Below are 16,791 nucleotides of genomic sequence, written 5' to 3'. Positions count from 1 at the left end.
GGCCCTGTGGACATTCAGACTAAAGAAGCAGATGGAGGATGAGCCTGGTCAGGAGAAAAGGTCTGAGCTGCAGGACTAAAGTTATGTCTAAGAACAGAGTAGTTGAAATTGCTGACTTTGTGACAAGGAGTAAAGGAGGTGTCATTAAGGGGCTGTGGAAAATATCAAGGAGAAAAAAAAATTTTTAAAAAACAGCTGCAGCTTATTGAACCCTTAACTAATCATGCCCACCCAGCACTGTTCTGAGTACTTTACACATAGTGAAGTAACCTGAAGCTTTGTCACTTGAGATTAAGAATGTGACATCCTTTATAGTACAACCCTTGGACAGCTTCAGTACCTACCATCTCTTCCACAAGTTTTATGTTATACCTTACTTTGAAATAATGAAATATCACATTTTAAGTACAGCCAGACTTTAAAATGAAGAAGCTTTTAGTATCAACAATAAAAATACAGTTTTACATTGGAGAAGCATGTTTCCAAGTAGGAAAAGTACGTAGCTTGGCTTCTTTGAGAAAGCCACGTTTGTGATCTTGAGCAAATCATGTGACCGTCTTATCCTCATTTGTAAACTGCAACAATTTGTTTCTCTTCAGCTTGCAAAGTGTCATTTTAATTAGATTTACATTCTTGAATCAGAAAACAACCTTTCATGTGCTTTTTTTTCTTTGTAAAAGGCACTTGGTAGATAGTAATTCTTAATGTCGGGGAGGGAACAGGAATTTCTCCAGAGGAGATGGTTTGAATTCCAAGGAACGGGCTGGGGAGAACCTTTATTGCACTCATGGCCTCGCCTCCCAGGCCTGGAGAATCCTGTTCTCACTGTTAGTGATAGCCTCGACTTACACTGGGCCGTGGGGAGGAATCATGTCTGTGCAGTGAAGGGTATGTGACACCGTAAACTTCTATGGGGCAAAAGGCCTAGAAGAAACAAAAAGTTGAAAATAACAATGCAGAAGAAAATGTGGGATTTTTGTTGTTGTTCTGTGAACTTTGTGAATCAACTGATTTGTGAAATTTGTATTTGGAACCAAAACAGCCGTAATCTCATTTCCCCACAATAAGCCATTTGTCAGAGTTGGGTCTTTGATTTGATTCAGCATTTTTATCTACAGATTTAGTCTTTTTTCAGAGGGAAATAGTTGGGTAACAAGGTAACTATCTCGGGAGACAGTTGTTTCATATTTATTGAGAGTCCAGAATTCACAAAGCACAGCAGTGTCAGCTTTGAAAGTCAGATGAAAGAGAGGTAGACCAGCCAGTAGAAATGTGTGTTCTTGACTAATTTTTAACTCTGGTGTTTATCCTGCCATTTCACAGCTTTCTTATGGGTGAATACACTCTTATTTGCTGACTTTATTTTTCCCCCTGTATTTTTCCAGAAAGAAAAAAACTGAAGGCACCTATGACTTACCTTACTGGGACCGGGCAGGTAATTCACAGCTTTGCATCTCTTTTCCACCAGGGGGCGCCCCTGCCCTCCAGGTGGCAGCAGTGAGTGAGGAGAGTCTTTTTCACGCCCACAGCAACTCCCCAGCACTGTTAAACAATCTGGTCTTCCTCTTCTATCCTGATCATTTTTACTTTTCTGTAAAATTTCTTCTAGTCAATAAGTAATGAAATGGAAAGTAAGGATTTGTCATAACACACACTGTTCTTTTTCTTCTGGAAAACTTGTCTGGTTTGTCCCAATCTATGTACCTATCTTGAGGATACCTGCTTTCTGTGTAGTGGACGTGTGGACACTTTAAGAAGCAGAGGATTGCGGTCCTGGTGACACACTATGTCACTGCGCTGTGGGCGTTTACCACAGTGCTGTGAGGAGCTGTCATCTTCTGAATTCCTCCTCAGTGTGGTGGGTGGCAGATTGTGGCAGGTGACACCAGGGCCCTCTACGGGTCCCCCACTTCCCAGTCTCACTCCTGGAATGACCATTAGGAGCCAAAAGAGTTCACTGTGACTGGGGAAGAGCAGTGGTGGGGATGGGGCACATGCTGCTACCCCTAGGGTTGGTCTTAGAAGTTTCTGAAAAAAACTTACTAAAAATCACTGCTCCAACAAACTGTATTTGGCTGCACTATATAACAGCAGTGATTTGCTTCAGTATATGCTTTTGATAGAGGTTTCTACCATGTTCTGCTTTGCACTGGATATTCTATCAAAGCAAAAAATAAGCTTGAACAACTTAAGGAACTAGAAAAAGAACAGACTAAAACCAGAGCTACAGGAAAAAAAGGAAATAATAAAGATTAGAGAACAGAGAAACACAGTAGAGGATAAAAAAGCAAAACCAGTTTTGGCAAGGATGTAGAGAAATTGGAACCCTTGTGCATTATTGGTGGGAATGTAAAATGGCATAGCTTCTGTGGAAAACAGAATTTTTTGGCAGTTCCTCAAAAATTTAAAAATAGAATTACCATATGATCCAGCAATTCCACTTCTAGGTGTATGCCCGAAAGGATTGAAAGCAGAATCTTGAAGCGATATTTGTACACCCAAGTTCATAGCAGTGTTATTCACAATAGTTAAAATGTGAAAGCAATCCAAGTATCCAACTAATAAATGGATAAGCAAGATGTGGTATGTACATAAAATGGGATATTATTAGGCCTTAAAAAGGAAGGACATTCTGCTGTATATTACAGTGTGGGTGAACCTTGAGGACATTATGCTATGTGAAATAAGCCAGTCACAAAAAGACAGATACTGTAGGAGTACATTCATACGAGGTACTTAGAGTAGTCAGAATTATAAAGACAAAAAGTAGAACATAGTTGCCAGGGGCTGGAGGAGAGAATCAGGAGTTACTGTTTAATAGGTGTGGAGTTTCCGTTTTCCAGGATGAAAAGAGTTACAGTGATGGATGGTGGTGATGGTTGTAAACAATGTAAATGTACTTAATATCACTGAATTGTTTACTTAAAAATGGTTATGGTGGGAAATTTTATGTTACGTGTATTTTACGACGATTTTAAAAAGCTTCAACATAAAGGCTAGTTTTGTATAGATACTTGCTACAGAAATGCCTTAAATGCAACAGGATTTCTCCCTTAATATACTGTTAATCATTTCAGACAGAGCTTTTTATTTAATAGTCTCTTTTGCTTGTGATCGCAATGAAGGCTGGTGGAAAGGAATGAAGCAGTTCCTCCCTGCCAAGTCAGTGGAACATGAGGAAACCCCAGTTCGCTACAGCAGCAGCGAAGTCAATCATCTGAGTCCGAGAGAGGTCACCACCGTGCTGCAGACTGACTCTGCAGGTAACCGGGGGCCCAGGAGGACACTGCTGGGCTTGCCCTAAAGGGCTTTGGGATTTACGATACCTTTTTATCTGTTTCATGCATAAGAGGTGAGCTAGTTTCCAAAGGGAGAACCACTTCTAAAAAGACGTTGAGAGAGTCATTTCTGTCTTAGATGTTCTATCCATAAAATTGAGGCCGTCATTTTTAAAAACTACAGGAATTTTGCCTGTTTCCCTGGAATTTAGTTTGGTTTTATTGGGTGTTTGAGGACATTAAAAGGAGAGCAGGAAATACACAGTGAGCCTTACGGAATTTATCCTATTAACCTAGTCTGTGCTTATTTTAAGCAGGTGCTAATACTTGAAAAGGAAGAAAATCTTACGAACTTATTTTCTGAAACTAGTATTATTCCAGTAATGGAATATTTTCTAATGAAATATTTTCTATCAACCTGAAGCACATACATAGACGCTTTTTATGCAGAATTACATGAATGAAGCTTTCTGGCACATCAACTTAGTACGATGAGATACAAGATAACATCTTTCATTTTAATTTTTGAAGTTGGTCCTTGCAGGAAAATCCACAGGTCTCTGTTGATAACAAAAGTGCCATAAAGATGTGTTTGCTTTTGGTGTGAGCCTGCAGCTGCCACCTGAAATTGCATGGCCCCTGCATTAACGAGAGAACTTTTCTGTTGTCTCTGTTTTGCGATGTCCACAGAGTACGCACAGCCACTTGTGGGAGGGATTGCTGGCACGCTTCATCAGAGATCTACCTTTAAGCCAGAAGAAGGAAAAGAAGCAGGCTATGCCGACCTGGACCCGTACAGCTCCCCGGCACAGGAAGTGTACCACGCCTATGCTGAGCCGCTCCCAGTCACTGGGCCCGAGTACGCCACCCCCATCGTCGTGGACATGTCCGGGCACCCAGCAGCCTCAGTTGCTCTGCCGTCAACGTCCACTTTCAAAGCTGCAGGGAACCAGCCTCCCCCTTTAGTGGGGACATACAACACTCTTCTCTCCAGGACTGACAGCTGCTCCTCAGCCCAGGCCCAGTATGATACCCCAAAAGGTGGGAAGCTGGGTCCGAGTGCCCCAGACGAACTGGTGTACCAGGTGCCGCAGAGCACGCAGGAGGTACCTGGAGCGGGGAGGGATGGTGAATGTGATGTTTTTAAAGAAATCCTTTGAAGGTGATGCTGCTTTTCACAAAGCATCATTTTAAAGCACATGGCCTTTTTTAAAATTGTATTCGTGGTAGTGCTATATAGAATGTATTACATGTCTGTCACGGATGTGGTTGGGGGATGTGGTGACCGAGGTACAGGAACTACGAATCTTGCCGTTTCGCTTTGGAAGTGTTACTGTGGCACAGTTAACTGCTTGCCTATTAAACTTCAAGGATCTTGTTTGTTACTACTGTAAAACACTATTTTAATACAGAAAAAGCTCCCTACTATGCACTTCAAAGAAATTAAAAATCACTGAGAGTATTTATTACCAATGCTGCAGGTACATTGATGAACTCGAGAGATGGCTCTGTAAGCCTGACTGGCAATAACGCATGGTACTGTTCTTAAAATGTCTAATGGCTTGAAATTCTGCTCTCTTTGTGAAAGGTGGGTATTGTCATGATCTCCTCCTCTCCCATTATTGCTTTCTGGATTTCTTTGTAATAATCAGTGATTATAATCACGGTTTCCATCGCAATCGTATACACTTACCCATCTTTCCTGAGGAAGATCTGTAGCTGGGACACTGACCTGTAATGCGCAGTGTGACTGATCTTTCACTTTTTGACACTCGTAAGAGCTTTAACACTTCATGGTACGTGACCTGGTCTTACCCTACTTCTTCCACCAGGGCCCTCAGTAGCCAGCCCCATTCTTATGTTTCTAGATGCTTGAGTATTTTCAGTGGTTGAAGCTTGCTTATTAGCCTCCTCAATTCAGATCCTCTAATGTCGCCACGTGGAAACAGGAACAACTTCACAATTTTAAAAAAGCTATGAAGGAGATTCTCTGGCCGCCGAATTTTTTTGCAATGGAATTTTTCTCAGAGTTGTGAAAAGTTGAGGCTTCTAAGTCAATACTAAACAAGACCCACTTATATTTTATCACGTGAAAGGCAAAATCATTCCTCAGAAGTCATATAAACTACCTTCCAAAAAAAGTAAGTAACCTGAATTTACCTTCTTTGTTTTTATATATGCAGAGTTTTCTTTGAATCTCAAGGTATTTTTAGTCAAATAAAGAAATATTTGTTTTCCACAGTAAATGATTATAGATCCAACATAATACAAATCATCATGTATTCTTCAGCGTGGCGTGATTCTGCCATCTGTGTGGGAAAGGTGTGAGTGGTCCTTCATATCACACCTAGGGAACAGATGTTACAGCATCCTAGCAAGGGATAATTCCTTCTTGTTTTTGATGCCTCTGGACAACTTCTTTGTCAGTACTTTCCCAGAACTAGTTTTAGATGGCTGAAATAGAAACTGCCTGCAATTTATTAGCCTGTAGTGTAAAAATCATCTTTAAAAGTCTTTAGACTGGCAAGATGATATGAGAAGCTGACCGTATGATTAAAATATATAAGTTTGATATCTCCTCATCTGTAAACCTTAGTTTGTAGACTTAACATTCCCCATCAGGTTCTAGTCATTGTCTCAGCCTGTGCCACGAGATGATGCTGCCAGAATTTGCTAAATTTGACTAAAGATGAACAGTGTTTGTTGTGCTTGTTTCCATGAATGTATGTATCAGTATCGTATGTAAATCATTGCTTCAAACCAGAACTGTTGATTTCCTTGCCTTTTTGTTGTATGATTATGTTATTTTCATTTGCTCTTCTTCTTCCAGCAAACTTTGAGGCATAATTTTTGTTCACTGAAAGACCAATATACATTTTTGTTTCAAAATATTTGAAACAAAAGGCACAGATGTTGAATTTTTATTAGAACAGATATGAATGTGTAAAGCACATGTATTAATGCAGTCATCCCCTTTCAGGTGGGAAGAGAGTAAACCAATTGTTTTATTTTTTAATTCATCCTTAGCACACAGAAAATACACTTTTTCACAAATCATATGCCTGTTTGAAGCTTTAAGAGAAGTAATTTCAGTAACTATTTCATTTTTTCCAAAGATGCTATTTTGTGTAATTGTGTGCACCTGGTTGTTTTCCCATGGAACTTTTTTTGAAAAGCAAATGTTTTCTCAAATAATGCATGTTTTAAGACTTGATTCATATATTGCCACTGTGCTGTCCTTGAACTTACCAATGATTTTTTATAAAATACCTAGTTTTTACTATTACTACATATTTTACTTTCTAAATGAAGAGCTGAGCCTGATACAAAGGGTTGTTGAGGTTTTGTACTTTTTCTTTTAGTTCATTTGTTTTCATATTGGACTTTTGGGTTTTTTTCTTTTAAAGGTTAATACGTCTGATATATATATACAGTTTTGGAGACAATCAAGTAACAAATGAAAATGTGAAAATCTTTTTTTTTTTTTTTTTTTACAAAATTCCCTTGAATTTTTATTGAAACATATAAAAGACAAGTCACTGTGGCTTATTGGATTAAATTTTTTTTTTCCTGTTAATGCAAATTTTAAGACAGTGGTGCAGCAGATGTGCCCTTTCATAAACTCACAACTTCGCTGTTACTTGATCTTAGGAACCAGCACAGTTAAAGATATAGTGAATGCTGATTTATATTTTATTAAAAGCTGTAAATCTAAATAGATCCTATTGTGTGTGCAGAGTCTAGTCCAGTTATTTAATTTCATGTTTCACTGTTTGCACTTTGCATTGAACAATGGGTTTATTTGCTGATGAAATGGTTCAAGTAGAGGATTTATACAGTAATTGAAATTACGATGTTCCATATACTCTTGCCCCTCTCCCCCACCACCCACAGGAGGGAGCAGAAAATGAGCTCGTTTAAATATGAATGTGGCCATAATTCTATGGAATGTGATAAAGCTTGAACTTCTTTCCCTCAGCTCCACATTGTCACCTGGAGAGCAAGAGGGTTACAGAGACACCATGTCAGATGGTATGAATAGATGAGGTGGGACAGTAAAAGCTTTTCAACCCCCTCATAAGAGAAATCAGTGAAGCTCTGCTTTAAAAAATTACCTGTTAGCTCTGCCTTTCAGTTCTGAACTTGAAGTCCCTACACTGCAAAATCTAAGAGTTGGATGATTATTAAAATATTTTTTAGGTCAGTTTGGCACCTATCCTCATTTAATCCAACTTGTGACTAGTTTCTTCTCATCTCCTCCTGTTTGTTTTTTTTGGCACTGGGAAAGGTAGAAAAACATATTAGAAATTAAAACGGCTTGCGTGTCAGTGGTGTCTCCCAGAATGTACTTTTCTTACCTCGGCGTGTACTGTAGTCACCCAGTATTTGTATATGTTGCTAGAATTTAGATTGTATAAATAGTGAGACTTTAATGTGTTCAAGTGTTTTTAATAAATTGTATATATGTGTCCTGCTCAGGTGGGTTTTTTTTTTGCTTTGATAAAACTACCTTGAGGTCTACGCCTTTACTCATAGTGTACAAAATGCTCAATTTTAACGCCAATATTATAATACTTACAGTAACATTTGAAAATGCCACCATTGGTTTTTGACTTGGACTCTTTCTGTAGCCAGCACCATCCTTTTTGAAGCCCGAATTACTTTACATCAGACTCAACTTCAGCAGCCAAGCTGCGGCCTACGGCTGTGCGGCATGATGGGGAGATGACTGAACACCTGTGCCTTTTCCACCTCAAAGTTACCAGAAGAAGCAAGTGAGACTGGTACTGTGCAAACAGATGCTGGTATTAACAGAGTTCATATTTAATGTCTGGGTTAAATCAACTGCCAGTTTTCTCCCCCTTACACAACTTTCAAGTATGTCACTTATTCCTGTTCCTGATGACCTAAAATTTCACCCTTTATACACTCTTTAGAAAGGCATGTTCGTTGCTACCAATTCATTGTTTCCACTCATTCCTCTTCGAACAGCTCTTGATTCTGTCCTTCTTATAACTTTTGTTCTCCTCACCCCCACCTCCCACCCCATACAGCCTTTGGTTATATTCATTAAAATGAAGAGAGACCAGCTCACCACTTTTGTCAGAAGGCCCGTTTGCATCCCCCAAGAGTCTTCTCTGGTGCACTCTAGGTAAGCTTTCCCTTTGAAGTTGCAATTTAATCATGGGGATAATCGATTTTTCATGAACTGTACCATTTGAATCCAGAAGCACCTTGACTCTTCTTAAAGGTTTACTCATTCATGTCTTCTTTGTCTTCCCTAATATATTTCAAATAGTAACTTTCAAAATGTAATGAATAAATTAAGCCAGGCAAAAAAAGGTAAGAATTTTCTCCTTGAGCTTATTACCAAGCTCAGCGTCTTTGTATAAACTTTATTTTTCTAAAATAATGCAGTCACCAAACTTTTAAGTAATTGCATTCTTTGGTTACTTACTTATCCAGTTTCTTTTGACTTAAAAACAAAAGGCATCTTCATTCTACTAAAGAACTCCTCATAATCATAGTTTACTTAATTGTAGGGAAAAAATGCTTAATTAAGCCAGTATGATCTTAGATTTCCCAAACCATCCCTGCTCCAAGTCTGGTTTAGAATTCCTCAGGTAGAACAAAAAGAAACTAAATCATCCAGGTAAAGGCCTGAAGTGGTTCCAATTTGCCACATCAAGAACTGCCACCGGCCAGTTCCCCACTAATTTATAGGAACCAGATGTACCTCTCAAATGTCATGTTCTATTCAAAATTTGTGGTAAACTAAATCCCCTACTTGTTAGGGAGTCACATCCCTTCAAAAGTCTAAGATGAAGTAACTATGGAAAAAAAGATGTTTAAAAACACCTCAGAAAACTAGCTTATTTTTAAAACACACTGCAATGAACACTTAATTCCCTGATAACTAAACATGTTTTGGTTTTCATAAATTAAATATATTCACAGAAATTAAGCTGGTGGTTATGAATCACCAGGCAGGCAACAGATTTAATATACATAATTTCTTGACAAGTACATCCAACATATTTAAAAATAAACTAAAAATTGCAGTAGAAAAATAAAACTAATACTGTTAGCATCATCTGAGTCTGTAGGGTCAATCTTGAGTCAGGTTGATTACAAAGTTCTTTTCTGTAATGTCCTTCAAGAAGAGCTGCTCTGCAGTCAGGTTGTGATACGCATTCTAAAGGGGAAAAATACAGTCAAATCGCCATCCAGCCCCATCTCAGGGTACTACAGCAGTAGCAATGGAATATGCGGCCTCTAAAAAGCTGAATGAAGAACTCAAGTGGCATGGACTTGTAACTTCCTGTTGCCTTTCTGATTTTTAACTTGCTCATTCTTGTGCCAGTGGGCTTTTCCCTAAAGCCCACTCTTTCCACTGAAACAACATTAAGAGGCTCCCTCACATATCTTCTGGTCTACTGATTTATAGTATAACTCTAGAAACCAGAATTGACAGTGTTAAGCTCTAAACCTAATACCACTTATTCATCTTATATAGTATTTGGAGATGATGATTTAAGGGGACTGGTTTTGTTTCATAAGTACATTCATAGTTCATAGTTCAATATTAAAAATGTACAGATGACATTTTAATCCTGTTGCTTGTGATGTGCCACCAATCTCAGTTATAAATAGGAAATCCCTTCCCATTTAGTCAATTAAAATGAGTCTTACGGATCAACTCTACCACCATTAATCCCTATTCAAGAGAAGAATGATATAGTGTAAACGTTCACAACTTTTCTGACCATGAAGATGGGGTTAAAATGTTATAGACCTTCTCATTTACTTAACTGAAAAACTACATGATTTTAAGTGAATATGTCTTACTTCAAACAGCAGGTTTCTATATATTCAAATAGTGCAAATATGGTAGCATATATAAGATAAAGCGCGGCCCCTGTACAGGTTTGATGAGATTCTCCCAAGCAACTGAGGCCAGCAGACTGGGAGCTACTGCTGTAGTAGAAAGAATTTTGGACTTGAGTCCAGATTTCAGCACTTGATAGCTCTGTACACCCCCTACCAAGCCATCAACCTCTCAACCTGCTCCCTCAGTAAAATGACACGGTGAGGCAGGAGAATGTAAGTTTCCCAACTCCAAAGAGTATACCAAAGTGTATATATATTACCTTATTCATCAAAGACATGGTGGCATTCCCATAGTAGTGCAGAGGACTGTTGAGGTCAGAAAAGTTGTACTTGAAACCAGCAAGGTGAACTTCATGACATATGTGAAATGCCAACGTGATGGCAATAATGCCTGTCGTTGGGTGTTTGGGTCTCTGGGGAGGAAATGAAAATTAAATTCAAACAAGGTACTTGTTTTCAAAGCATATTTGGGTGCCCTCATCCCAAAAAACAAGGACTTCTGAACATTAAATCAGAACAGAAATACTTAAACCCACATCATGCCCTAAGGCTTAAACCCCAACTCTGAATATAAAATTGTGGGTTGAAACCTTAGGAAGTCTTTCAAGTAAAACTTAACTGCAGTGTTAGCGGAGGAGACAACTATTGAATGAAGGTATACGGTGAGGCTGAAAGAACAGGCTGCTGCTGCCTTGGTTTTAAAAAATATACCGAGTCAAGGCTCTTTGTGGAAAAAGCAAAGTCTGAGAATGCTGAATCCACGTATGAAGCGTAAAGACAATGTAATTCGCTAATGGATAGACTCAAGGTAAAAGGCTTCATGTATATTAGCCTTAAAATAGTTCTCGTCTATAATGCTGATAATCAGCTCCAGGGAAGGACTGCTTTAATCAAGCAACTACAATGACAAATTGTCATGTTACATATCTGACTAGAAAATAAAGATTCCAGGTGTATATACATAGTAAAGTCACAATCTCGATTTTTAAATAAAAAAAAAAACTAAAAAGGAAGAAACCAGGCATGCCCTTCACATGGACACATATCCTGAAAAATACTACAATAGAGGTCTGACAGAAGGGTATTAGCATTCCAAGTTTTTAAAGGCCAAACCAAAATAGATCTTAAACGTGTTAACACAAAAATTCAAGATTTTCTTTGGATTAAATATTTCTTACAGATCCAATGGAAATTACATATGATTAATTATGACTGTGAGGAAGAGGAAAAAAAAAATCAAAGAAACACAAAATCAAGTAAGCTCCAGGAAGGAAGCAGGCGTGTTTGAAAGCCTCAGCCTTCGGCATAAGCTTTTTACAACCCCACACAATGCTGTGACTCCACCACACCCTTCGCCCACCAGAAAAGAAGTTAACGGTTGGGTTCAAACCCTAGGAGCCGTGCAACCTCAGTGGCCCCATCACGTTTTCTCTCTCCCGTCCCTGTTCAAGTCCTCTCCTTCCTTTCTTCACACCTTAGAGTACTTCATCCATCATCATAATCATTCCCTTACGTAGATCTGCAGTTTCCTTCAGTCCCCATCAGCCACAGAACCTGCCTTATCACCTGACAGAATCTTACAGCTGGTTAGACCCACACCCAAGCACTAGCAAGAGAAAACAACATACTTGCCCGGTCACATGTTACATTTGTGACGAAAGCCTCCAGTGGGCATTCAGGATGTCCAGCAACCCAGTTACACTCCCTTAGTTAACCTCCATTCCTACTCTCCAAGATGAGTTTCCTCCCATTCTATCCAACAGCCCTAGCCGTCCGCCTACTTTAAACTGATGGTTTAACCTTGATTTTTCTAGGAAAACAGAAGCAATCAGACAAGAGCTACGTCATCTTCCCAATTCCACGTCTACCCTCATCTTTACCCATATTTTCAGTGCTCACTTGTATGAGGATGAGATGCCCCCGTCCCACCGACGGCCAGCCTCTCCACTAGTGCACTCTATTTGAGTCCATCTCTTTTCTGAACAACTTTGCTTCTACAGTGATCCCCTTTCTCCCCTCATCAGCATTTCCCTTTATTGAATCATTCCCTTCAGCACATAAACATATCTTTAGAAAAACAACCAAAAACAACCTTCCTGGAGCCTATGTCTTCCAACCGTTTCTCTGCTTCCTTTTCTACCAAAACTCCATTAAAGATTTACTGCTACTTGCTCATGTCTCATGTTCTCTTTAACCCAATTCAAGAAGGCTTTCTTGCTCTTAACCTTGTCCATGTCAATATGACCTCCAAGCTTCTAGGACAGCATCTGACATACCTGACCTCTCTGAAATACAGCTGTGTTCTCACTTGGCTTCTGAGACACCGTCTCCTACTAGAACTTCCATCTAGTTACAACTAGTCCTAGCATCACCTCCAAGTACGATCAGGGTCTTCCTGTGCTTTGTTGTTAAAGACACTACCTAAAACAAAAGCAAGGAATAAATCTGATCTTACTTCACTGAGAGCTGAGAAATCACAGACCTGTCATTTCTCCTCAGTAAAAAATGACCGAGGAGCTCTCCTTTCCCTTCAGAGTTGCTAAGAAATGGGGTTTAAATTTGAAATATTTATGCTTTTTGATTTGGGAATTCCACCTCCAGACGTCTTTCCCACAGAAATCACAGAAGTGTGCTGGAAATCCCTATAAGCATGTGCATTTCTACATTAGTTACAGAGGAAAATAGCCAGATACCAGATGAGAGGTCTATAAACATAAATAGGGGAATCGTTAAATAAATGGAGGGGGGAACTAGCAGAACAGTATTATGGTATAGTCACAATTATACTGAACAAACAAAAATACCTGTTTGTGAGTGTGCAGAAAGTAGTCTAGAAGGATATAGAAGGGAACACGGCTTGGGAAATAGTGTGAGTTGTAGAGGGAGAGAAAAGGATGATTTCCTTTTTTTAATGTTTTAATTTGATTTTAAGCACATAATGTTTTAGAATTTTTTATCATGCTAAATAAAAGACACAAAAAGTGTGTTTATTTCTTTAGATTCTCCCTGATTATAAAAGGGGAGAAACTTCCCTGCAGCCTAGATATCATGTTACATAGTTACTCAAGTGTCAAATGAAAAAACATAGCCTGCAACTGTGTGAGTCTATTTTCCTAGGGAATGTAGACAAACAGGGCTGCAAGGGTCAGAGTCATTGAGACTGCTTTTAATTAAGGATTAAAGAAGCCGGTCCTCCCTCTCTGCCCCCAGCCTGCCGATCAGCTGCCCAGTCAAGACTCTCCTCTCTACAGAGCACTGAGGCGGCCATGAGAGGTGAGCCATTTGGACCTGCAGGAGGAGACCCCAGAAGGGCCCGGGAAAGGCAGGAAAACCCCCCTCAAGGTGCTTTTCCTTGCAACGTGAAAAACAAAGATAAAATCCACAGATAATCTAATTTCATTAACTCGGACATGGCCCTCAGAAGCCATCTCATGAGTCGTGGTTCTCATAGTGTCTGAGAGCCCAGGGACCCTCTCTACCACCCCAGCCAGATCTTTAGTTTGAAACTGCAAAGGAAAATACATACCTGATCTTTGGGAAACACTTTCGGGAAATGAAGCCATTCATAAGCTGCTGTTCTGATAATGAAAGGATCTAATACTCTGATTTGATAAGGTTTATAGATCAGGTTTAAGGCTGGTTTCTTCCAAAAACCATTAGTGTTCTGAAATAAAGAATAAAGAAAATAGAACTTGGGGTTGTCTTCTTTTAATGGGGGAAAAAAAACCTGAAGGTAACTGGAAGGCAGATCAATTTTGCCAACTTACTATTGTGCCACCTGTCAGCAGTTCCCACAGCCACTTTAAATCAAGCGGCTTGAAAGCAGTGAGAATCGCCGTAGTATTAGGATCATTGTGACTGGGATCTGAAAAAACAGATTCTGGATAAAAAAGTCGGAAGGTAGTCCGTCTCCCAACTTCCTCTTCATGTCCTAAAACAGGACCATTATTCATTCTGTGGGTAGTAAAACACAAGATATGTAGACCCAGTGCAGTACGGGCATTTCCATCACAGTTCTCAGAGCTTTCAGAGTTGGACAAACATCGTCAGCTGTGTATCCAATGCTCTAAAGCCACAAGGCAATCGATCAATCTTCCACACGTAACAGCCAAGGAAATAACCCCCTTTCATGAAACAGCTGCTTGATCAATGGCAGACATACTTATTTGTGTTTGAAAATTTACTATGCGGCCACTGATAAATGTCTTAACTCCAGAAAAACTGAGGTCTAAATCAAACAAATGGGAACATAAAGCCACAGAATACTAAAGTTAAAAGAGAGCTTGGAGGACATCGAGAGAAAACCCCTTGGGTTTGAAGATAAGGGCCTCCCTCGTCCAGGGAGTAAAGCTGCTTGCCCAAGTTTACACGGGCATGTAGCTCGTCGTGGATGTGTCTAAGTGACCAACAGGCAAGAGTCACATTTAAGGTGATTTGAAGACCCATCAAAATTGTTGTGCTCTGAAATAAAGTAATATAAAATTGCTATATTTTATACCCAAGCACAACCAAATGAATGACAACTGCTGAGTAAACCAAAGAACCACAAAGGATCCACTGTTAGGTGGTGTATGCTGAAAGCCAGGGTTAGACACACCCTATTTAAGCACACACTAGGAAGGCACGCTATGGAAAGGAATGCTTTGTTTCCAAAACAGTGCCCCCTAAGAGATACTCTTTTAACCCTCTGCCACTAACTCTATGTAATACAAGGCGGTCTTAATAACATTCGAAATGACTTCCATAATGTCATGCCTGTGGCATTTTCCCATGAGGGCTTGCTGTGGTCCTAGGTGATCAGATTTCAGACAATTAGAAATTAATGAGTGCATCGACACTGTCTTGCAGGTAAATTTTCACAGCTTCCTCAAAATGGGTAATAAAGTGAAACCTTATTCAACAGAAAATAAAATGAAACCCTCGGTAGCTCGTAACCCAGCAAAACCGCCAAGTACTGCCAGGGCATCCTCCTGCACTGCCCCCGGAATCTTCCCCACTCTTCAGAAGCCTATTCACAGCATGCAAACACCCTGCATCATGACCTTACTTCAGCCTCTCAATGAGAAGACAGAAATGTCCTCATTTTCCCACCACTGTGTCTATGGGACTCCTGGGAGTTATAACCACAATCCCAGTTCTCCTTCCACTGCAGAGCTTCAACCACACCTGTGCTCTGGACCCTTCCCCTCACCGCCTCTCTCAGTACCACATCAAACTCTTCATCCATTTTCATCAGTTTACTAATATGCTCTAGAATCTTCCATCTGTATACAAGGAAACAAAACAAAATACTCCTGCATCCATGGTTATCTCCAGCTACCATCTGGTTTCTCCACTTTCCCACCTGTCACGCTCTCCTCAAGCCACTCCAGTTGAGCTCCCCCACATCGTGCCTCCAGGTCTTCTTTCGTCAAGAGTCTCAGTGAGCTTCAGGTTGCCAATGCAAAGGTGAACCCTCGGTCCTTGCCTCGCATGACCCCTTCTCTCGCCAGCATGTGTCATGGCTGAAACCGCCCTCTGTCTTAATTAAAACGTTGTGCTGTCTTGTCTTTTGTGATCACCTTCTCCTGTCTTTCTTCCTGCCTCACTGGTAAATCCCCTCCAACTCTTTTACTCTTTTTTCTTTGCTCAACCTTCTAAGTTTTGAGTACTCCCAAGCTCGGTCCTGGGCCCTTTTCTCTGCCTCTCCCTGGGAAAGCTCACCCAGTTCACGGTTTAAATACAACCTATTAGCTGTTCACTGTGAAGATTTTAACCAGTTTATCTAACTGCCTACTTGACTTATTCACTGCAACTCTAATAAGCATATCAAACCTGGCATGTTCATCCAGAAATCCTGATTCTCCTCTCAACCTGTCCTACCCTCGTCTTCCTCAACTCAATGAATGGTACCACGACCCAGTCAATGTCTTAAGCAGAAAACCTAGGAGGAGGTATCCTTGATTCCTTTATTCCCATCTCTGCTCACGTCTAATACATCAACAAATCCTGGTGACTCCACCTCTGAAACATGCCTCCATCCAGCCACTTACCTCCTCTGCCATGACAATCCTGTGCCAAGCCACCATCACTGGCCCAAATGCAGCAACCTAACTGGCTTCTTCATTTCTACCCTTGTCCTTCATATTTCACTGTCCATGACACAGCCAGAATATGTTAAAGACATAACCAGATAGATGCTCTCTTGCTGAAAAATCTTCAAGTTTTCTGTTATACTTAAAATCCAAGCTCTAATTCTGGTTTACAAAGTCCTGCACAGCCCGCTCCTTCCCTACGTCTTCAGCTCTGAGTACACCACTCTCCCCCTGCCTGCTGCCCTCCTACCTCACTGCTGCTCTCAAACCCAGGATCATACCCTCCTGAGGACCTGCAGTGCACATCCTCCTGCCTGAGCTGCTCTTCCCTGGCCTCCATATGGCTGTACTGTGTGCTCACTCGGGTCTAGCTCAGCTGTCTCCTCCTCAGCATGGCCATCCTTTCTAAAGTAGCCACTGGATCATTCTCTATCCTTCATGTTTTAATTGTTCGTATGGCATCTGGGATTATATTCCCTTATTTAACTACCGCTTTTTTCCCCTCATTAGAATGAAGCCCCACAGGGCACAGGAATGTTGTCCTTATT

At 40.3% G+C, this 16,791-nt stretch overlaps 2 protein-coding genes across 14 annotated transcripts in view; one reads left to right on the top strand and one right to left on the bottom strand.

The window, feature by feature from the left end:
- Positions 1–7,754, top strand: part of DCBLD2 (discoidin, CUB and LCCL domain containing 2) — an 80,618-nt gene extending 72,864 nt beyond the window's left edge. Inside the window, exons 14-16 of one of the 2 annotated variants that reach the window (XM_032489856.1) lie at positions 1,386–1,435; positions 3,099–3,263; positions 3,969–7,754. In XM_032489856.1, the coding sequence (XP_032345747.1) occupies positions 1,386–1,435; positions 3,099–3,263; positions 3,969–4,438 (685 nt within the window). In that variant the 3' untranslated portion in view covers positions 4,439–7,754. The remainder of the gene's footprint in view (positions 1–1,385; positions 1,436–3,098; positions 3,264–3,968) is intronic. The other variant, XM_006181082.3, reaches the window with a different exon arrangement.
- Positions 6,753–16,791, bottom strand: part of ST3GAL6 (ST3 beta-galactoside alpha-2,3-sialyltransferase 6) — a 66,872-nt gene continuing 56,833 nt past the window's right edge. For 6 of the 12 annotated variants that reach the window (XM_032490005.1, XM_014556181.2, XM_032490038.1 and 3 more), the window contains 4 exons: positions 13,937–14,123; positions 13,696–13,833; positions 10,430–10,582; positions 8,623–9,474 (listed from right to left, as the gene is read on the bottom strand). In XM_032490005.1, the coding sequence (XP_032345896.1) occupies positions 9,388–9,474; positions 10,430–10,582; positions 13,696–13,833; positions 13,937–14,123 (565 nt within the window). In that variant the 3' untranslated portion in view covers positions 8,623–9,387. Of the gene's footprint in view, positions 9,475–10,429; positions 10,583–13,695; positions 13,834–13,936; positions 14,124–16,791 lie in introns of all 12 variants that reach the window. The other 6 variants (XM_032490072.1, XM_032490064.1, XM_032490076.1 and 3 more) reach the window with 2 other exon arrangements.

Source organism: Camelus ferus, chromosome 1, assembly GCF_009834535.1.
Source record: "Camelus ferus isolate YT-003-E chromosome 1, BCGSAC_Cfer_1.0, whole genome shotgun sequence".
NCBI lineage: Eukaryota > Metazoa > Chordata > Mammalia > Artiodactyla > Camelidae > Camelus > Camelus ferus.
This window is presented reverse-complemented; position numbering and strand designations above follow the sequence as displayed.